General features: G+C 51.8%; 2 protein-coding genes across 6 annotated transcripts in view; one reads left to right on the forward strand and one right to left on the reverse strand.

The window, feature by feature from the left end:
* The window catches only part of VPS33A (VPS33A core subunit of CORVET and HOPS complexes), a 117,170-nt gene extending 108,201 nt beyond the window's left edge, over window positions 1-8,969 (forward strand). Inside the window, exon 12 of the mRNA XM_051785762.1 lies at window positions 8,960-8,969. The gene's annotated coding sequence lies outside the window, so the exon portion shown is untranslated. The remainder of the gene's footprint in view (window positions 1-8,959) is intronic.
* CFAP251 (cilia and flagella associated protein 251) lies at window positions 515-21,756 on the reverse strand. 5 transcript variants are annotated; one of them, XM_051785753.1, is made up of 22 exons: window positions 21,193-21,756; window positions 20,517-20,756; window positions 19,082-19,459; window positions 18,798-18,938; window positions 18,410-18,519; window positions 17,810-17,918; window positions 17,292-17,372; window positions 16,818-16,877; window positions 16,239-16,283; window positions 15,703-15,920; window positions 14,969-15,142; window positions 12,681-12,928; window positions 12,432-12,580; window positions 11,519-11,692; window positions 11,064-11,248; window positions 10,449-10,563; window positions 10,068-10,231; window positions 7,283-7,373; window positions 6,931-7,074; window positions 4,120-4,348; window positions 2,889-2,990; window positions 515-2,045 (listed from the first exon to the last, which is right to left on the reverse strand). In XM_051785753.1, the coding sequence occupies exons 1-22, from the start codon at window positions 21,466-21,468 to the stop codon at window positions 1,918-1,920; spliced, it is 3,561 nt and encodes a 1,186-aa protein (XP_051641713.1). In that variant the 5' UTR covers window positions 21,469-21,756; the 3' UTR covers window positions 515-1,917. The 5 variants fall into 5 exon arrangements, with proteins under 5 accessions (XP_051641713.1, XP_051641712.1, XP_051641716.1 ...); XM_051785752.1 differs by having other exon boundaries at window positions 16,800-16,877; window positions 21,193-21,755; XM_051785756.1 differs by having other exon boundaries at window positions 16,800-16,877; window positions 20,517-20,724; window positions 21,193-21,377.
* Between the last annotated feature and the right edge of the window lie 392 nt (window positions 21,757-22,148).

The following is a 22,148-nucleotide window of genomic DNA, read 5'->3' on the forward strand; positions in this document are numbered from 1 at the left end:
GCGGGGCCGCGCACCGCGCACGCGCGGCGCCGACAGCGAAGGAGCGGGGCGGGGGGGGCGGCGGCCGCCGTGAGGGCAGGGCGGGTGGCGGGGAGGGCGGTCGGGGGTGTGAGGGACCGATCGCGGGCTGCCCTCGGGGCTGAGGGGACGCCGCGGCCTCAAAGGGCCGTCCCCAGCGGGGACCGGCGGAGGAGGTGCCCCGGCGGAAAGGAGCCCGCGCGGGCGGGAGTCCGGAGGCGGCCGCCGGCCCCGCGCGCGCGGCGCTTCCAGAGCTCCCGTTGCTGGTTTTTAACTCCACGGTGTTCCCTTGGAGCGCAAGGCAAAGCTCCTTCCCCGCCTCCACCGTGCTCAGGCCGTAACTTATCTCAGAATTTAAAAGTTTGTCCAATTTCAGGTCACCTCAACACATCAAGGGTGGTTGGATACTGGGACGGGCTGCCCAGGGAGGTGGTGGAATCACCGCCCCTGGAGGTGTTTAATCCAAGGCTCGACGTGGTACTCGATGATGCGGTCTGGTTGACTAAGATCGGTCACAGGTTGGACTCGACGATCTCAGAGGTCTTTTCCAACCTGATGGAGTCTGTGATAAACCAGTGCAGTCTAACAGCATCCTGGGCAAAACTAAATTTTATTGCCAAGCAGAACTGGAGGGGCTTTTAGAAAGCTCAAAGCACTTGACATAGAAATAATACCTATTTTTGTGCAGGGCAGCCCCGGGGCTCTGTGTGTGACAGACACACATCCCGCCCTTGTGCCAGTTGCTGTGGCAGACCCCAGAGCGCAGGGATGGGCGATGTGCTCTGTTAGCAAAATATCCCTCCTTAAATGGGATAAATAAATCATAATAATAACATAAACCTGTAAGAAGCACATTTTGGTTTTTTCCCCCAGTTGTCATAACGTTTCTCATCTGCCTTAAATAATTCCAATGATTTTTGTGGAATTAGACTGCTTTTAAGCAGTGGAGGATCAGCTCCAACACAGATCCATGGAAGTACATGAACATGAAGGGTAAAGGGGCAGAGTTACATGTGAGGTGATGCTCTGCAGGACGTTTGTCACAGACCTGCGTTCTCTGGTCCTGTTACTGCTGGACTCCCTCATTAACTTCCCCCTAGTGCACACCTTGCTGCTCTTGCTAATTGTACAATCACAGATGTTCTCAGTACACAACAGCGATCTCTGTTTAAAAAACATTGCCTCTGAAAGGAACGCTTCTTAAGGGCCTACATTATTATTCAAATTGATGCCGAGGATGATGTAAAGAAGGAAGCCGTGTTCAACAGCACTTCACTGATCTTTCTACAGCAACTTGTATCAGCCTCATTATGCTGTTTATACACACACAGTGCGATGCCGTCCCATTGGTATTACACTACTAATTGGAATTACTACTTTCAGAAAGAAAAAGTCAGTTTTAAAGGCCAAAAGGGAAACCTGATTTTAATGTACATCACAGCGTTCCTTTCTTTACCGGGGTCTGTTGGATTTATAATTACAAATCCATTCTAACCCGTCCAAGCATTTATCAATGTATTTAATCAATACAGTACTTTTACATCGCTCTTCTGCTGTCAGGTTTCACAAATGAATACTGTCTTAACATAATGAAAATAGACTGCATCTGGCATAAACCCACCTGAAATAAATTCTAGGAAGGCTCCAGCCAAGGCTGGGGTGGCCACCTGCTTCATTCTACAGCCACCCCAGTGTTTCCCTACATAGGTGGGAAATTACAGGTTTGTGGCGTGTGCTAAACTGGGGGTTTATTCTAGAGTTTGACTGAAATGCAACTATGTGACCTTTACTTTCTAATAAACATAAAACACAAATTTTGCAGATATTTGAGGAGAGGAGTCTGGAAAGAAGGAACGAACAGAAAACCTTGTGGCAGCTGTGATTCCGAGTCTTTGTAGATCAGAGGTTCGCCTCTTTCCTTCCGTTCTTTTTTTCTTGTGCAGCAATAGGTAAGCCAAGAATGTCAGCAGCAAATATCTCTGCTGTGATTTCTTCTGGAATTTCTTCTTCAATCAAAGCTGCTGCACCTGGAGAGCAGTAGCAACACCACAAGACACACAGTAGTGATATAAAAATGGCTTTCCAGGTCAGTAAAATTTGTAAGTGAAGTAACCATAAAAAAGTGATGGTTTACTTGCTTAACATTTTATGTATTTATATCAGGAACCTGTCGAATCTGCAAGTCTCACCTTGCAGCAAGTCCCTGCCTGAGAGGGGTCATGGGACAACTTTTACACTCCAGCAATTTAATGTGATTTTAGGACCTTAAGGAATCCAGGGATTTCGAAGTTGCTTTGCAGCACCAGGCAGTTCCCTTTGGGAGCTGCACCTTTGCTCTGTGCTGCCCATTCCAATGACCCTAAACAGATGCTATTCCAAACTGGTGGGGACTGGGACACAAATCATATGAAAATGTGGTTCCAACTACAATGGGCAATTAAATACAGCCACTTGGCTGAAATCGATGCTGTAATTTGCTGTTCCAGACTGGTGTGGACTGGGACATAAATTGCAGACAAATGCAGTCGTTACCAACAGCTCTGTTACAATGGGCACTGCTGCCTGGGTGAAACCAGCTCTGGGATTTCCCTGTGTGTTTCTAATTTCAGTTCCAGCCAGCAGATAAACAGCAATGTAATCTTGTCAGGCCCCAGTTATAGTTCATTGTCCATTTATTTTTAGATACACCCGTGTGATTGCTGCGTGGATGAAGGACAATCTGTAGCTCTGTGACTATTTTTGCAATCCTGTCTGAGCAGTTTTGACAGCTCTCTTGGCCTAACAGGGTAAATGGGTTTGAAATTTAAATTGTTCCATTTGGGAATTGAAGCAATCCTGCTTCTGTGCTGTGTGGAATGCTAATCCTGTACCTGAGGGATCGTGGATGTCTGGTTCAGATCCTCGTCTCCCAGGTCGCCTGCCCAGCAGGGTGGTCAGACACTGGGCCAGCTCATCCTCGGTCATCTGCTCTCCTGTACACAACAGAGCAAGGCCAGCCCATGGGTTATGGGGTCGAGAGCACAAAAACTAGAAAGGAATTTGAACGGGAACATGCACAAACAGAACAGGACAGTTCAAAAGGAGATTCGGCCTCTCTGTTGCATTTTGGGGAAAAATGTTAATCAAAGGGAGAAATTCTGATGCAGACAGCTCTTTAGGCTATATTGCACTTGAGCTGTATTGCACTTCAGGCTATATTGCTTGAGCTTCTATTCCTGCTGGAGAATTCCTAGCAGAGACCACAGTCTGTGTAGCCATTTTCACATAGAGGAGGAAGAGAAAGGTGGAGAAGTCTTGATTTAGTATCTTGGAATAATGTGGACATGGCACTTGTTCCCAGTTAGCGGTTGGCTCATGCCCTGAAGCATGAGGTTATAGATCTGTTATGAAACTGTTCTATCTCATGTATCTATTTATGGATGTTCACACCATCCATATAAATAACTAACCTTTCTCACACTGGTTGAATCCTTGGTTTCCAAGGATCTTTGTGTCGAGGAGTCTTACCAGGTGATGTACTGAGTCAACCAGCATTTCCCTTTACCTGTTTTAATGCTCAACTGCACTTTTACACCAGGAGTAAGACAATAAAAGTTTGTTATTTACCACTCTATGGCACTGGCCACAGTTATATTAACACACACATTTACAATGTTCTTCCTGATTCAGCTCAACTAAACCATCACATCTTTTCAGTCTTTCACACAGATTCAGTTCAGGACTGACTAATTTCATCCCTCTTTTCTTGTGCCCTTTTTATCAGTTTTATACTACCTTGCCAAAGCCTGCTGGACTGTAACAGAGAACAGTGATTCAGATAAGGGCATACTGGAAGAAGGATACATTTTACCAAGATCCATACTCATCATTTGACAGCCAAGATACTTCAGGCCAGCAGAGATTTCCAGAGCAGTAAAAGAAGAGCAGCTGAGACAATAGATGTGATTATTCAATTTAAAATCTTAAAACAAGCGGCTCCCCACGCCTGCCCTGGTTACCAAACTATAGTTCCAGATTAATTTTTTGCTGCAGTGAATAAGTTCTGAAATTGCAGGCAGAACTAGCAAGCATAAAACTAATATTAGAAGCGAAATAACTCACCTCTGCACTGAAGCAGAGACAGTAAGTCTCCTCTGTCAATAACTTTGTCTCCCTTCTCGTTATCATAACCAAGAACCTGAAACGCTCGTTGTAGGCTTTTCATCGACAAGCCAAGCGCAGGTCGATGATTTATATAAAGTTTGATAAAATCCTCCAAATTGATTTCTGTCACTTGTTCTCCACCATCCATGCACTTGCTGAATTTTACCTCATTTATCATTTCTTCAATCTAAAGATCAAGACAAGACAGGTTGTTACACATTTTTTGCAGAGCATCGGGCCAGTTTCCAATCTGGTGAATGCCGATGTACCATAACCGTGCACATACTGGTACCACAGTGGGGATCCCAGTGGGAAGCTGCACTCGGCAGCTGAGGATGGGCACGGCCAACAGTTACACACTTGCTGACATGATGACATAAGGTGAAGATGGGGGTAGCACACACGTTGTCATTTTGGATTTCCTCTCTCATGACGGGCACTCGGTGACTCTGCAGCTGTTACCGGCACCTTTGCCACAGCTGCGTCTCCACTCTGGGGACAGCGGGCAGGCAAACCACAAACTGGTAAACACACCATCCCTGCTGCAGGAGCACGTGCATGAGAGTCCCCACATAACCAGGCTGCACACCCTGGCTGGCACGAACAATCTTCCCCCCCTCTGACATGTGTCTGGTGAGGTTCTGCCACCGCACAAGCCAAATCCAAACATGCTCAGTGTGGCTGACAGCCTGCGCTCTCCTCTTGGACAAACAGCAAGCACTGGCCATGCTGGGTGGTTTTACTGAAGTCTGGTGCTGTGAGTCAGCCCTGCTGGCAGCTGTGCAGATGTGTGTCCAAAAGGCAGCATCTGCTCCATGCCCTCATTGTACTCGCAGCCCCTTCGGAGGTACAGGGGCAGCAGAGAAACGCCGGGAGAATTCCCCGTGCCAACACGTACCAAGCCTGCTGCTCCCCGGGAAGAGAGGCTGATGCAAGATCTCCCCAGGGAGGACTCTGCATTCAGCCTTGGGCCTTTGTCCTTGTGTCACAAGTTTTTCCACTGAATGAAGCCTGGGGAAGAGGGAAATCTCAGCCTCATATTTTTCTTGTAGCGAATGTCACGCCAAGCAAGAACAGTCATTTTCACTCAGCTCTGGCTGAGCTGGGATTAGGTTTTATATCAATCCCACTGAACTACAAAAGAAAAACACCAATTCCCAAAAGCTTTGCTAGTCAGTCCAAGCTGCCTTTTCTCCCTCCTGCTTTTCCTATATTAAAGCACTCCAGAGAGACGAACTTTCTGGATTTTATTACTGTCCTGCCTGCCTCGAGGAGCAGATTGTAGGTTGCCTGGTTTCACAACAGCTTAGCACCTCTGTTTCCATGCCTGAAACGCTGTTTATATTTTAATTTGGGGTGGGAGGCGGGGAGGGGTTATCAATTATTCTTTCAGAGACATGTCCCAGGGGACTATATTCTCCTTGTCCCCAAGAGGCAAAAATGTAATAACCCAAGGAAAAGCTCTAACACAGTATGAGGGGATAATGCCACAGCTTGACACCAGGGCAAAGCAGCCCTGGCTCAGACAAACATTTGCTGGTTGTGGGGGCTCCAAAGCACGTCTGTTAGATGGTAGCTGTGACAAAGGTCCTGCCTCCCATCTGCTGGCTCTCCTGGCAGAGCATCCCTGGGCAGATGGGGTGGCACTGACTCACAGCACCGTCTCAGCAGCCTGTGGGTTCATGTGCCATGGCAGAGATGAACAACCTCCCCTGTGGGCAGACGAAGGGAGCTCAGTGATGCACCACTGCCCTGGGGAGAACCCCTCTGCAGTGACAGGGCTGTGGCTGGTGCAAAGAGGCCATTATTTAAATCTCCTTGCATCAGATTCAGTAATTTTTTTTGTACGTGCTTTAATTACCCTTTTGTCAGGTTACACATTACAAATGAGGTTTGTATACAATACAAACTGCCTTGGAGAAACAGCCACAAAAGGGGAAGGAACTGCACCCTTATTAAATCAGTTGTGTCTGTCTGCTGTTAAATGTGAAGCTAAAAAGCTCCTGAGAAATGTTTGATAGGAAGCTCTGCTGTTGCAACCTTAAAGGCAACCTCAGAGAGAGCTTCTGCAGGGTTTATCTGTTAGTGAAAGAACTTTACATTCCATGGGAGTAAACGCCACTGTCTCCATTTAAAATCATTCTTTCATCAGTCCCAAGCAGAACAAGAAAGAGAGGCTCTGTCAACGTCCAAATGAGTGACTGCATTGAGCTGGACATTCTCACCCACACTGGTAGCACATATAGGACATTCTGGTTGAGTCTCCATCCAACCTGGAGGGACTCAACCACATCCTACCAACCACATGCTGCTCAGCCACTAGTACAAGTCACAGAGGGACCAAAGCACTTTACCCATGGACACTGGAAGGTTGGAGGCTGCTGCCCTTGGGAGTCAAAGGAAGATTCATTTCCCTACTTTCACCTTCTGAAGAAACCCACCTCTGAAGTGGTGGCAGAGCCCCCAACCTCCAGAAGACCCTGAGGTTGTCCTGTTGAATGCTTCTGAACCATCAGGCTCCAGGTTTGCTCAGCCCCGGTGGTTTCCCAACTTGCTAGCAAGGAATCATTACTTTTTGAGGAATTTGCTGCCGGATTCTGACCACTACTGTATTGACACAGACCAGTTAAATACATTGAAAGCCAACAAATATACCCTGGAGCAATCCAACATGGCAGTGGTCAGAATATGGCCCTTGGGACACTTGGTAAATGCAATCAGTCTTGCTCTTTTTTCTTTTAATAACAACAATAAAAACAACTGACCAACCTCTTCCTCTGATGGATAAAATCCTATTGCTCTCATTACAGAAGGAATTTCCTCCAAGGGAATGTGCACTGACACCTGTCTGTTCTCCAGTGTATTCGTACCTTGGCTGCATATCTGTGCATAGTAAAAATAGTCTTCCAGTTCCTGCCAGGGATTCAAAAGAATACTGTGAAGATCAGTTAACAACAGGCGTGGAAGATAAGGCTCCTTTTAGGTTTTTCTAACAGGCATATCAATGGGATTGTTGTTGAAGGTGATCTGGACAAAAAATAAGGGAATGGCTGGCCTGTATAAATGAATCTTAAACTCCAACCAGCTGTGGCCAGACGGTGTTCACAGTGAGCATAATTACCCTGAAGAATTCGCCTTCTCTGCCACCATCCAGGAGGTTGTAGAATGGGATCATGTCCTCCCCACCCAGGAAAGCAGCAGCATCCAAGGCACTGGCAGAAGTAGAGAAAAGAAGGTACAGGAAGGGTTCATGTGAGGAGAGGTTTCACGGTTCCCTTTCTAGTCATTGTTCACATACACTTTCAATAAATAAAATCCCTGGGCCTCAGAATTCAGGAAAGAAAAGCACTGCCTTGAACCATGTGCTATTTTATCATCAGCTGCACTTCTACAGCATATTTCATACACAGGTTTTACATACAATAGCACAGTGTGGGAATTAATTATTACTGAATGGTCCTCTTGTTTAGTGGAATGAGTACAGGGCTGGGAGCCAGGAGCTTTTCCATGGACTTGAACTTGGTGTCTGGCATTTAGCTTTTCTGCTTCCTTATAGAGACATTGAGGGAGATGAATTAGCTCGATCAGCATTTTGAACATGCAGAGAAGGCCGGGGCTTGGTGTTTGCAATAAACCACACAAACCCAAGCTCCCTGTTCCTTGATCTAACACATTTTTCCCCAGTAACTCAGTGCAATCCATTGCTCCACTTCCTGAGCTGTGGTGGGTGACGGTGTCGCAGGTGCAGTCGGCATTAGACTGAAAGCGCCTCAGTAGCCACCTCTTTGTTTCAATTTCATAGGCAGTTGGAGCCAAAAGAATCCCTTTGGCTTGTGCAGATGTAAAGAGAAACCAAGCCTGGAAGTGCAACCATGGCGTAGCATTGCCACATAATATACCCCACGCCTGGCAGCAGGGCTGCAGCTCTCACACACCTCGGCAGTGCTGCTTCCACTGGGGTTTTTTTGCAAGCTTCATGCTTTTTTCATAATTAAGTTATCTGGGTATTAAACACAGTGGAGATGCACAAGATGCCAGAAGCAGCAATAAAATGATAATTAGCTCATCAAGAACTTCGCTCAAAAAACAGATTACATAGAAATTCAATGTTGCCTGGACCCTGGCCAACCATTATAAAGAAGGATCATTTATATTCTATTGCCTTCCTTAAAATGTCGCTTATCCTGACCCCCGACTGCTTAAGCCACACAAAGTGGAAAAGAAAATAAATAAACCCATTGCTTTCCCAGCCAGGTTTCCTTTGTTCTGGCACATGAAGGTGAGCTGGCTCAGCACCCTTTGGGCTTTCCTCAGAGCGAGTGGTACCTGTAAGAAGTGTTTCATGCAGGACCAGCACATGTCCTAAGCACAAAGCCTTTGTCCTAGGAAGGTGAGGGTTTCACAGGTGCACACCAAAAGGCAAACACAGGAGAGAGAGCTAAAAGCCAGCTCCCATGGGGTTGATTTGCCAGAAACCAGGAGACGTGCTCTGTGTTAGCAGAGTGATGTGCAGGATTTAAAAGAAACAAACCAGCACAGACTGACAGAGATCATGCCACACTATCCCAGCTCTGCCATGGACTAGGCTCCCCTTCCAGTCCCTGAAGTGTGAAGTCATTCCATGCTGGCCTGGAGCTTTCCTGTCATTCACAGCTCCTTTCTGTGTCAGGTGTATCTCCTGGGCACCTGCAGCCACGCCCGCAAAGGGGAGCCCTCTGCCCTGCACAGGTGCTACAACGAGCAGCTTTCGTCCTGGACAGGCAAAGAAACCAAATCTGCCTTTGCTGCCATGTGGGAGCACACGTCTGGCACTGCTGCTGAGGGGGCTGGCAGAGGAAAACTTGCAGAGAACGGGGGGAGAAGCCTGGCAGGGTTCATCGGGGATGTTCCGGGCCAGAGCCTGGAGATCCTTGTTTTTTAAAGCTGCCTTCACTCTTCCAGCCACCCCATTTACTGCAGCTCGTTTATTCATGTAAGCAAAGCTTTATAGGATTAAGGTGGCTTGTCTAAATCCAGTCTTCAAATGCAGGGGGGATTTCCCAGCAAATGCCTATCCCATTTGGAGAGCAGACACATTTGTATGAGCAGTCACCCCGTGCACTCCTCCTGCAGCCAGTACTGCTGCTCTGGTCCTGGCCTAACCCTGACAGTCTCCCATCACACTGGCCAGGCCCTCACAAGGACCACAGAATCCTCTGCCCAACTTCTTACCATTTGGGTACCATTTCCCAGATTGGAATATTTTATATGTGTTATGTCCATCCCCTGCGAGGTTTGCTGGCTTAATCCCCACTATGACTATGCAGATGCATCACATGGAGGGGAACAAAACCCTCCAAAAATGTGTCCCTCCTGTTTTAGCTGACACCCCATACAGCTGCTTAGGGCCCAACAGGTCATTACAATGTAAGCTGACCCCACTGCCATTCCCCCATCCCCAGTGTCACATGTGCCCACCATGCTGAACTCTTACTAAGCTGTTGATGACCCCAGTGTCATGCCAGGTGTCTGGGAGCTGGCAGCCCACAGGACTGAGCAGAGATGCTGCCAGCCTTCACTCCTGCTCCCCTCAGCGAGTTGTGGGTCTCCTGCTTCCATGAGTGCTGGGGCCTGTCCTCCACCTCATGATCCCCCTTGCCAGATGCAGTTTGTTGGCCTGGTTGTGGGCATATGCTGTGGAAGGAGAGAGAAGCTGCAGGACTTTATCACCTGCCTCCAGAGGACCCATGTTCAAGAGAGCCCTGCAAAGAAACTCTCCATGACCAACCACTCTGCCTGCTTTAACTCCTCTGGACACAGACACCTGGCACAAAAACGGGACAAAAGCCCCATTTTCAGTGTAAATGCTGGAAAGCATTTGCTTCAACTGTGGAAAGTGACTCCTTTCTCCTTCCTGCCATACTCACCTTAGGTTGACTTTCCATTTCATAACAGTGCAGTCGCTCCCCCCCGCTGTAAAGATGTAACGCCCGTCATAGGAGCTGGCAAGGTCAGAGGCACCATCTGGGTGGCAAATGAAGGCTGAGGACTTGTGGGGGTTGCCATCAACAGGCAAAATCTGCAAGCCCACCTGTAAAGAGAGAGAGTGAGTCTGGGAGAGCTGGGGGTCCCACAGAAGGCCTGGGGCACTGCACACTGGGGCAGTGCTGCCTCCTCCTCCCAGGAGCTCGCTCAGCTCTCAGGCAGGACCAGCCTATACATGGTTTAACCTCCAGTGAAATTCCTGAAGGACTACCAGCTCTGCAAATGGTGGCTCTTGTACAGCTGGGGAAGGTGGGGCTCCATACCTTGTCCTTTGTAATGTACACCAGGTAGTACTGCTTGGGGTCTGCAGTGCTTGTTGCTGGGAGGATTTGCATCTTCTCCAATGGGGAGCCATAGGTTGGTCCCAGAAGGGTCTTTCTAAAGGCAAACAACATATTTATCCATTCTAGAGCTCACAAAGCATTTTCCTTCTCTAAACAGCTGCTGTGTGGAAGGATGGGTAGATATGGGAGGTGTGGGGGTGCAAAGGCTTTGTACTACTGGCTGAGAGAACAGGACAGGACAGGGTTCCTGGCTACAAGGGACCACACTGGGGCTCAGAAATTAATTTAGTGCTCAAGGATTATTGTGCTTTGCTTATCTGGACTCCTGTCTCTTTATCTGATGTTGAACAGTTGCGTCTCAAATCCAATGAGCAGACCAAGACCCATTTGAAGCCACAGCCTTACTAGATGACACAGTAGTGAACAGCAGAGTGGACACAACTGACCTAGGGGTCCCTAGAGTCATCCCAAGATCTGCATCACAGATGTACAAACACATTCTCATGGGTGGGAGTAGGGTGGTCATTAGACCGAGGAGAACACAGGGTCAGGATGGGGCTCCCGGGCAGCTGTAGGTCTGAATCAATTCTCTACCTGCACATTTTGGTTGTTGTGTTGAGGAGCTTCATTTTGTAGCAGTTGTTGGCAGTGAGGATAAAGGACTCGGTGCTGAGCTGTGGGTACCAGGCCAAGCACAGGGGCACAGCACTCTGCTCCACCCGGTCCCTGTGTGTGACCACCAGGTGGTCCTTGATGCTGCTGCTCAGGTCATATTCAACCTGGAGGGAAGAAAAGGAAACAACTCCCCTGTGGTCTGCCAGCACCCTGGACCTTGTGGATTAACTGGATTTAGCATCTCTTGGAGAAGCCTGCAGTAGCAGAGCCTCAGCCCTGAGATCAGGCTGAGAAACAACCTCCAGCAATCGAGCTGATGGGGAGAGGGTTGGGAGCCACAGAACCACACACGGAGTCTCCCTTGATGTCCTTGTCCAGCTCTGCCACTTTAACCACAAATCTTTACTGCCCATTAGACTTTCACATCCACCCACCAGCTGCCGGTCCTCCCCGAGGCTCAGGAGCCTGGGCTCGTTGCTGCCTGACTGGACTCCAAAGAGGATGCTCCGGATGGGTTTGTAGTGGGAGTCCAGCCCTGCCAGGTGTTCCCAGCATCTGCGCCCCTCTTGCAGGACTTTCTTGTAAACGATCACTGAATATTTCTCATCCTGCAATGACAGCACAAAGGTCAACGAGCCACAATACCCACACTCATCCCCTGCTTCCTCTCTGGGCTTAGCTTGGCCCTTTCAGTTTTGAAGTCCCATGAGGAGGTTTAGAGTCACAGCCAGGATAAAACACTGGGCCAGACAGATTTGGGCAGCTGCTCCCAAGAGCAGCACCACAGCAGCACCACAGCAGTCCTCAGCCTGGCCAGAGCATCCGAGCCATCTCCTGCTGCGCTCACACAGAGGGGCAGTAAATTGAGTTCTGTGACTCCCCAGAAATCACAAGGAAGATGCTTCCCACTGCTGTGTCCTGGCATATGTGCAGGAAAGGAGAATCTTTTCTTTGAACAGATCGTCACCAGTTGCTACAATCTCTGTGCCAAATTGCCTCAACACTGCCTTGACACTGAGACATGGGATGGAGGGAGCAGCCCCCCTCACAGAGCACCAACCAGGAGGAAATCCCTGCTCCAGCCCTTCCTACAGATGGACACAGAGCTAAGACTTGTCACTAAAGTTAGCGATGGGACGCTGCCAGCAGCGGCTCTGCGGAGCAGCTGGGACTGGTGACGCTTTTACAGAGTGACTCTTTGAGCCAGGAAAAGCATTTCAGAGTCACGAAGCCCCGGGGGAGGCACAGCCCTCCGTGCCTTGCAGGACGGTCGGCAATTCCCAGTCCCTCCCAAAGCTGCAGGACGAGCAGCGCATGTAAATCACCGAGCGGAAAAAACAAGCTTACAGCGGTTGCGAGGTACTGGGAATTGTGAGAGAAGCTGATGTGAGTCACAGGACCCCGCGAGAACCGGAGTTCCTCGCAGCTGGACTGAAGGGAAATCGCATCGAGGATGTGAACGCTTCCATCAGTAAAACCAGCGGCCAGAAAATAACCTGGAAAACATGCCAGAAAACTCTCACGGCTCCACCGCTCCTCCCGGGAAGCCCAGTGCCTGGGAGGAGGTCACACAGGGAGGTCACGAGGCCAGGATACCTTCAGGGTCATAGGCTAAGCACTGGATGCCAGCCTCGGGGAATATCCTGCTAGCCAGGTACTCGGTGTGCCGGTAGTCCCACAGCTTCAGCAGCCCACAGAGACTCCCCACGGCCACCAGGGTCTGCTGCGGGTGACAGGCGATGGCACTCACAGCTTTCTTCGCCTCTTCCAGGACTTTTTCAAAGTTTGCGCTGTCTGTTGCAACATGGAACACAGTTGCATCAGAGGTTGAAAGGATAAAGTTCCTGTTTAGCGTGAGAGAAACAGAATTTGATGAATCAGACTCGCTGGCTCATGTCCCTCCAAGCTATATTACACATCAGTCTCTTTTTGCAACTTAGTTGGACGATCCCTCATGTTTTGTGATATGCAACATGCAAACCCTCCTTGACCTGGAGGGCAGGTGGCACTTTGTATTCACGACCTGGGAAATCGTCACAGGAAGATACTGGAGCCAGGTCCATTTTCTACTTGGCTGGGCAAGCCAGAAGATGAATGACATCTGGGGAGCTTTTGCTGTTTGCAAATTGCTGGTGTGTGAGACAGACAAATGAGCAATTCAAGATACTCTGAATAGTCTTTTCACGTGTCTCCACGCCACCATTGTCAGTGGCTCCACATTGACCACCCTGCCACGGACAAGGTCAGAGGACAGTTTCAGTCCCACAGCACAGACAGGATGGTTCCTGTCTGCTCACCCAACACAGCAGAGAGGGTCTCGCTGTGGCACTGGGCATGTGTGAAGCAGAAATCTGAATAATTATGCACAAATATGTATAGTCTCAGTCTGGCTGAGGTCTGAGGGTCTGGACCCAGTTAAAGGGATAAGAGAGGACCACACAGAAATCCCAGACTGGTTTGGGTACAAAGGTACCTTAAAGTTCATCTCATTCCAACCCCCCTGGCACGGGCAGGGACACCTTCCACTAGACCATATCAAGCCTATATCCAACCTAACTCTGCCCTCTGTCAATATTAAGCCATTCCCCCCCTTGACCTGTCACTCCACATCCTTGTCCAAAGTCCCTCTCCAGCTCTCTTGGAGCCCTTGAGGTACTGGAAGGTGCTATAAGGTCTCCTTGGAGTCTTCTCCAGGCTGAATCCTGGAGTTGCATAGACAGAGGTGTGGCTGCACGAGTGGGGAAAAGCAGCCTCTTTGCCAGCTGGCCTGTGACAGCCATCACTTCATGCACATCTGGCCCAGGCACTGATGGACTCTGTGCCTCTTTTGTGCCTTAGCTGGGCTCTCCAGCCATTCCTGATCCCACCAGCCTGCTGAGACAAACAGGCTCAAGGTTTCCCCTTTGATTTTCTGCCTTTTGTGCTGCCCAGAGCAGCTGCAAGCGGCAGGAGCTGCAGCAGCAACCCAGGAGGAGGGATGAGACAACAGAGACCAGAGACAGGGAAACCAAACCATTCCCCAGGGCACTGCTCCAGGCTGGAGAGGAATCTGTCGCACATGGCTCTTTGGAAAACACGTGCGGCTGAGAAAAGACGTTGCCAGGAGAGCCTGAACGGGAGTGACAGACATATGGTTTGCAGGCTGGATGGAGCCACACAACAGCTTCATCTGGCCTGCAGACTCCCTGTAAATCCTCAGGCACAGCTACATCACACAGAGGGACAGAGAGGGGTTGGTGACCAGGCTGGGGCTGTCCCAAGCTCCTGTGTTGTTGAGGTGGTGCAACCCAGCGCTGGTGCCACTGCCCCAATCAGCTTGGCAAGCCATGATAAAATCCAACTGGATATAGCCATCCATGGGAGGGGCTTAAGGGGGGGATTAAGGGGCCCAGAGAGAGCTGGAGGCTCAGCATTAGCACTGCCTGGTGTGCCGGGGATGTGACAGAGAAGCTGATCATCACCCTGCCTGCACTGATGCCGTGTCTGTGCCAAGGCATCACATCAAATTCAGAATTTAGGATGTGCTGGAGCCCCTCTGGAGTTTACAGCTGCTAGGAGATACCTGTGGTCTGCAGGCAGAGAGGGATGCCCAGGAGAGACCCCATGCTTCTCTCTGGTGGGCAGGTGGGACAAACACCCCAAATGGAAAAGAGGAATAAAGAAGCACGTTCCTTTCCATCCTGCCTCCCTGTCCATGTCCTGCCCAAAAGCCTGGGCACAGGGTTGAAACCTGCTCCAGAAAGGGTAGAAGCCCACAGGGCAGCTTTCACTGACCACCTCCCAGGCTGTTACAAACCACCTCCCCAGGTTCCACTGACACCTCCCCGGCTTTCAGCTGCAGGGCAAACACAGGAGAGGACCTGGGTTTGTAAAGAGGCACTCACCTGGTGAGGAAGGGCTGGCTTCTGGCTGGGAAGGCATCAGGAGGATCACAAAGGGTTGTGGAGAAGGAGAGGGACCGAATGGGACCCACTTTGCTGTGGCTGTAGAGTCTGAGCAGCCGGAGCTCCCCATCGTAGAATTTAATGTGCCCTTTCACATCACCTGTTACTATACAGCTGCAAGGAAGGGAAAGTTATTAACCAACACACTGATTGACAACTCCCAAATATTTCTTGCATAGCACCCTCAGGCAGAAGGAAATCTCTTCCCCATTTCTCGGCACAAGGACACGAGCAGAGCCCTGCACTGATGTGCCGGGGAAAGCCCAGGGCTGTGCAGAAACCAGCGGCTCTGCTGCGACCCTGTGGTGTCCCTGCCCTGTCCCCAAGGCTGTGACCCTGCCCTGTCCCTGCTCTGTCCCCAGGGCTGACGCGGCGTTTGGTGGCTGTCTGCTCCCTCTGCCGGTGACGGCCAGGAGGTTGAGCCAGTGTCTGAGCCACCCCAGCAGAGCTGGCATCACATCACCGTGATGTTCAACCTTATTTTTCCCCCCAGCCAAATCCATCCCTGGAAAATTACACACAAACCAGCAGCACTTTCCTCCAGAGTTTTCCTGGTCCTCTCACGCTGCCAAGAGACTTAGAACTCCAACACTTGGCTGTAGTTCTCTGCTGCTGCTGTGGCTGAGATACACAAGGACTGTATCTACAGCTACTGAAAATGGCCTCCCCCTTACCTCTCCAACACCTGGAGCACGGTGAGACTCTCCTTCTGCACAGACACTATTTTGGTGGGGGTCATTCCGAGAGGCCTGGCCCGCTGCTCCTTGGGGTCAGTTCGGGGATCAACCGCATCCCACACCACCACCTTCCCGGCCGAGGTGCCCGTCAGAACTTGGGAGTTGTTAAAATGGAAAACTGACTGGCTGAAGCGTCCCACCACACTCCTGAAGGTCTGCAGGGAGAGCAGCGAGGCCATGTGTTCATCCTGAGTGCTGGCTCTGCCCTCCCAAGCAGGGATGTTTCTGCTTGGTTCTCATGTGACATTCCCTCCCTGTCCCACGGCAGGACCACCAGAGACAACAGCCTCAGGAGAAGATGCACTGGGGCATCCTGACCTCAGCTCAGGCAACCCTGGCTTGTACCTTCAAGAGACTGAGGGGGACAGGCTGGAGACACGGCCACTGCTTTTGGTTAGAGAGATAGGAAGGGGCAGGGCTGCTGCCAGGAGGAAAGCCAAGAGGGGGACATGCTGTGGTCCCCCTGTGCTCACCTTGATGCTCAGAAATGGTGTTCCATACTGCAAACCAGCATCACCCTGGGGAAAGCAGAGAAAACATCCAGGACAAGGATCTGGGAGCTGTGCTCTGCAGTGCCAGCGTGTCCCCTCTCCATCATCTGGGCACTGGCACCACACCGTGGTGACCAAAGTAGGGCTCCTGAGGCAGAAAGGCTCTCCAAGACCTTCCAGAGAGCACAAAATCACCCTTTCCCTCTACCTGCTCCTCTTCCAAAAGCTGCTGACTGGCACGAGGCACATGAGGGCCCACAGGAAAGCAGGAGTGGGAGAGGAGGAGAGCATCCCTGCCACAGCTTGGACTGACCCAGTGTGGGAATAGAGGGAGGGCTACGCTCTGCCAAGACCACCCTGGAGTCTAGAGAGGGCAGGGAGTGGGGAGGGCAAGGTGGGTGAGGGCAGGGGCAGATCTGCAAAGTGTGACTCCAGTCATGGGCAGACACATGACCCCACAGCCTGTGCTGCCTCTCCAGCATGTTCCCCTCCTGCCACCTCCTTTCTGGCACCAGAAACACAACTGTCCACGTCCCTACTTACCCACAGATAAAATATCACCTGGGTTTTGCTGTTGCTGACAAACTCATGGGGATCTTGAGGGTTAAAAATTACATAATTCTGAAATTGAAAGGTGAGAATTGCATCAGCACCAAGTTGAGTGATGCTTTCTGCTTATTCTTCCATGCAAAACATCTGCTTTTATCCAAAACCCACTTCTCCAATGCACTGAAGTGAAAACAGAGGGCAGATTCCCTGTGCTCCCTACTCTGGGAGCAGGGACACCCCCCTTGGGGTTCCCTCTGCACCCCATGTCTGTCAGGCATCAGAGGAGCAGGGATGACCCCCTGGGATGCTCCATGGTATTGAGTTACCCCAGGGATGGGGTGTGATCCTCCCTCCCATCTCCAGCCAGTATCTAGCAGCAGCCCCATACTGGATGGGAGCAGGGGGATGGGGCTGCCCAGTTCTGACCAGTTCTGACCAGTTCTGACCAGTCCAGCCTCTCTGCCCCCCTCAGCTGTGGTCACTCACCTGATACCCAAACTCAGGCCTCAGCTCTGTGCTGCACAGGGGTTTCTCGGTGGGCAAAGTCCACCTCCAAACACAAACTCTCTGGGAGAGAAGGGAAGAAAAGCCCAAATAACACATGTGGCTTTCTGGGAGCTCGGGAGAGCCGGGTGAACCCCATTCCCCCCCTGCTGCAGGGGATGGTGGGGCATAAGGGACTGGAGCAGGGTAAAACCCAGCATGGCCTGGAAGCAGAGAGATTAATTTCAGGAAATAATGCTGGAAATTGCTTCAATGAAAGTGATGAAGTCAGAGGCTTTTATCCCAAATTAAGATGCATTTTCTCAACTCTGCAGCATTGACTTTAATGAAATCCAGGTCTGTCTTCTAATGGCTCAGCAAAATCAAGCCATCACTCTGCAAACCCACTCCCCTTCTCTTCTGCTCTCCCCATCTGAATTCCCCCCTCTCCTGTGCTGCACTGGGAAAAACTTCCGTGGCTCTATCCTGGAAAGCTGTGGAAGAGGAGATATTCTCTTTACCTGCACTGTGCCAGCACTAATGGTCACCAGATACTTTGCATCCCGGGAAATGGCGATAGCACAGACCCCGTCCTCGGGGTGGCTCTCGAAGATGGTGCGCACCGGTACCCTACGGAGCAAACACCTCCTGGGGCTCAGGCAGCACAGGGGTTCAAGGCAACCACTTGGCAAAATCTGTGGCACTGCCCACCCTGGTCTGCATGGAGGAAGGGATGTAGGAAGGGAGGGAAGGAGAGAGGGAGGGAGGGAGGCTACAAACACCAGTGCTGCTGTGGGAGCAGCCGGCACCGTGGCTGGTCCTCAGTGTCCCCTCCCTCCCTTCCTCCCAAGTAAATGGTGCTGGGAAACAACTCACCAGGGATTTTTAAAGAAAATACTACAGCTTGGAGATGTGATATACTTAGTCTGGGGGAGTTCTGCCCCATCTCATTGTCCTGTGGGTGTGGGTGATACGAGGACAATGAAGTTTGGTTTTGGCTCCTTTGCTGCTTTAGTCCGTCCCTGTGTTCTCCCATTTCACCCTCAGCTGAGGCTGGAGTCAGTCCTAAGTGATTTACTAGACATAGGGGGTTTCCAAAGAGGAGGTTCCTGGGAGCTTACCCAGAGAAGGAGTCCCACACAATGATCAGAGCGTCTGGCCCTCGGTCAGCAGTCGCAACCCAGCGCTTGTCCTCACTCACACACAGACAAGAAATGACATTTGCATGGCCCTGGGAAAGGGAAGCAGCAAATAGCCTTGGAGGCTCCAGACCTGGGGCTGCTTAAAGCATCCATCAAGCTGCTCTGCTCATGAGATCACTGCTGCAACCCCACACTAAGTGCCTTCCACCACCACGTGTTGGGAACTGCAACAAGTGCGCGAGCAAACCAACGCACCCCTTTGCACGGGCAAAGTTGTAGGTGACCCCTGAGCACTGGGAGAAGAGCCAGAGGGAAGGAGTCTGGGAAAAGGGGAGGAGGAGGGAGACGCATGGGTTGTGTGCCAAACCTGCAGGTGGTACTGCCTGTTCCCCAGGACATCGTGGATGACCACTGTGTGGGAGGAGACATACAGGAGCACCCGGTCCTCCCCGTCCATCAGGCCGTGCACAGCCAGGCGGCTGTTGTAGCCAAACACCCAGGACAGGTTCTACAGGGAAGAGGGAGATCCTGGCTCTTAGCAGACAGGGCAGAAAAGCCACACAAGGTCTGTGGGGTGATAGGAGAGAGCGAGGTGGGAGCACCGGGTGCCATGTGGACCATCACAGTGGCACTGTACCCGTTGGTACTCACAAGAGAGTGAGGGCTGCTCTCCCTGTCCTTCTGGAATAACATCCCTGGCTTGGCTCCCCACACCAAGCTGGAAGAGCCATCATGTTGGTCGTCCTTACTGCTCCTCTGCTGTGTGTCCTGCTTCCTGCAGCCTGAGTGAGGGCTGGAAATGGCCCCCTTGGGCTCAGAGAGTACTGGGGGTGGTTTAGGGGGCCCAGCACCCTTCAGGCATGATGTCCTAGCAATGTCTTCCCCCAGGGCATCCTGGCTCCCAGCCCAGGTGCTGGGCAGGGTGTCTAGGATCCCCATCCTTGAAGGAGTTGATGGGGGACACAATGGTTCATCTGCTCCAGCATCCTCTGGTGGTCCTTCCTTCTCCTTGGCAGCAGCAAGGGGATCCTTGGAAAGGGAGAGAGATTTTGGTGGGTGCTGGCTCCTGGGCTGATCTGGGTGGGGACTGCCCTGCAGGTAGTGAGAATGAAAACCAGAATGTCTCAGATCCAACCTACATCACTCTCAGGGTAGGCTCCAATACAAAGATACTCCTTTGCTCCTGTCCAAATTGCCTATGGATTTGTACCAGGGGGAAAAAAATTCCATGGAAAGTTTCCCAACAGCTGCTGCTTCTCCTTCTGCACATCTAACCTTGGTCTCTTTGCACCTCCTCAGCTCCTATCACCAGGGCTAAGATGCCCGGGTTTTCCTCCAAAACTAACCTGTAGGTCCTGTGAACTCTGTCCTTTCTGATGTCCACCCCCTGACTATCCCCCAGCAATGGTTATTCATTGCTGCAACAGGGCACATGGTCATGGGTTGGAGAGGGAGCAATGGCAAACTGAGGTTAAAACCAGGGGAATCGGGTCCTGGAGCTGGGGCTGAGCTGACTGTGAAGGGCTCTGCAGCAATCCCAGCCCTGCTGCCCGGCCAGCAGACAGAAAGGGAGGCTAAAAATCCCACCACCACCTTCTTCAGCCCCTCACCAGCCTGTCAGTAAAGGTATTAACCAGCCCTGGGGACAGAGCTGGCAGCAGCCCCGGTCAGGGGTTCCCCAGTTTAACCACTGACCACTTAATCTTGTTCTTGGGATCCACACCAGCTTTTGCCTCTCCCTGCTGGACTACTGGATTTCCCGTAGCAATCTCTCCTGCAAGGTCTAAGCCCCTCTTGGACAGTTCCTGGTTCGAGGGAGGTGAGATAACATTTCATTCAGCACAGGGAGGAGCCGGGTTCCTTCCCGCTCAGGTGGCTCCAGGCAGCTCAAGTGTCAGCAAATATTGACGCTGGACTGAGACTACACAGAGATGCTGCCTCTGCCAAGACCCCAGACCCCCTCCCCTGGGATGTCTTGGGGTAAAACACACCTGGGAGACACTATCCTGGATCCAGGGGCTCTGTTTCCATCAGATTTTGCCCCAGATCTTGTCTCGGGCAGGACTTGCCATGGGACCACCCTCACCTGCTCACCCATCTCCTGAGCCATCTGTCTGTCCTGGGACATCTTGAGCTCACTGCTTATTCCTGGTCTTCCCTCAGTGGGCTCCTCTGGTGTAACTTCACACAAACCATCCACCTGCACTCTCCTTCCAGGGAGCTGGGCCGTGGAGATGCTCTGGAATACTCTCTCCCACACACACTTCCCCAAGGTCTGGCTGTACCACAGCGACCTGGAACTGGGCACAGCAGGAGGAAAGGGCACCTGTGAAGATGGGAAACAGGTCCCAGAGCCCCTTTTCAGCTCCAGTAACACTCCCCCTGAGCACAAGCAAGCCCAGCACAGCCCCATTTATTCCAGCTGAGCTCCGGCTCCCTCCCCACCCACCCCCCGCGCCGGGCGTGGACCCCTTGGATGGGTTTTATCCCAGTCCCCATAAGCAGCCGGGCAGCTCCTGGGCGGCAGCTGCTTCATCTCCGGCTTCACGGGTCTGGATTCGAGCCAACACCAAAACCTCGTGCGCGGAAAACTTTCACGGGAGCGGGAAGGGGCCCTGGGAAAACCGTCCCCCGGCCCCGGCGGGCAGGACGGGAGCTCGGGAACAGCCGCTCGGGGACCCCGCGGGTGTCACCGGGGTCACACAGAGCCGTTCCCAAGCCCCCTCCAGGCCTGGAGACTCCCCCGGGACCCCCTCGCTCACCGACACACCGATCCCCGCGTCCCTTGGGCTCCGAGCGCCGTTCCCAGGCAACGGCCGCACCGGCGGCACCGGCTGCGCCAGCGGCTCTCCGGGAGACAACGGGGGAGAGGCTGGAAGGGGAGACAAGGGGGGACCCTCCTCACCCCCACCGGCTGCAGGGAGGGGCGGCACTGACCCCCCGCCCAAGGCAGGGACCTGGAGGGGGGACACATTGGGCCCTTCGCCCTGCCCGAGCCTAAATCCCGCTCGTGGCTGTGACAAAGCCCCTCTTGGCATCGCTGGGAGCCCTTTGGGACCAAACTCCCGCCCTGAGGGATCTTCAGCCAATAACCCCCCAGGGAGTTGTAGGCAGCTGTGCTCCCGTGGCTCCCCTGAGCAGGAAAAGTGGAGTCAAAGCAAGAAAAATCATCCCCCATCCCCTGCCAGGTCCTCCCACCCCCCCCAGCTCCCTGCCAGGATGGCACTTGCACAGGGGACCCTGATCCCAGGGATCCCTCCACGCTCTGGCCTCACCCCTGCAGATAATCAGCTCCAAGCGCTCCCAGCTGTTGACCCAGCCTTGCTGTTGAGCTCAAATAACAATTTCTAAACTTAATATGTTTCTCCTTCTGCGCAGCAAGAGCCTGGCACCCTGCTGGGAGCAGAAAGGACTTTTGTTATCAGCTCCCACTATCTCCCCGAACTGGAGAGACTGCTCCAACCCCTCCTCTGTGGCACAATCAGGGAGTTCTGCAGCTTCAGGAGCAGGATTTGGTCCCTACCAAAGCAGATTTTGGTCCTTACCCCTCCCTGGGTGGGGGGAGAGTGGGATGCACCACCATAACTCCCCATCTCTTGCCACGTGCAAGGAGGCAGCGTGTTCAGTGCATCAGGCTTGTTCAGACATGCTGCTTTTGTTCTCACCTCTAATAGTCCACTTTTTCGGTCTGTTTCTGGTCTGTTAATCATTACAAAAT

This window comes from Manacus candei, unplaced genomic scaffold, assembly GCF_025592945.1.
Source record: "Manacus candei isolate 608988 ecotype Guabito, Panama unplaced genomic scaffold, ASM2559294v1 h1tg000020l, whole genome shotgun sequence".
Taxonomy (NCBI): Eukaryota; Metazoa; Chordata; class Aves; order Passeriformes; family Pipridae; genus Manacus; species Manacus candei.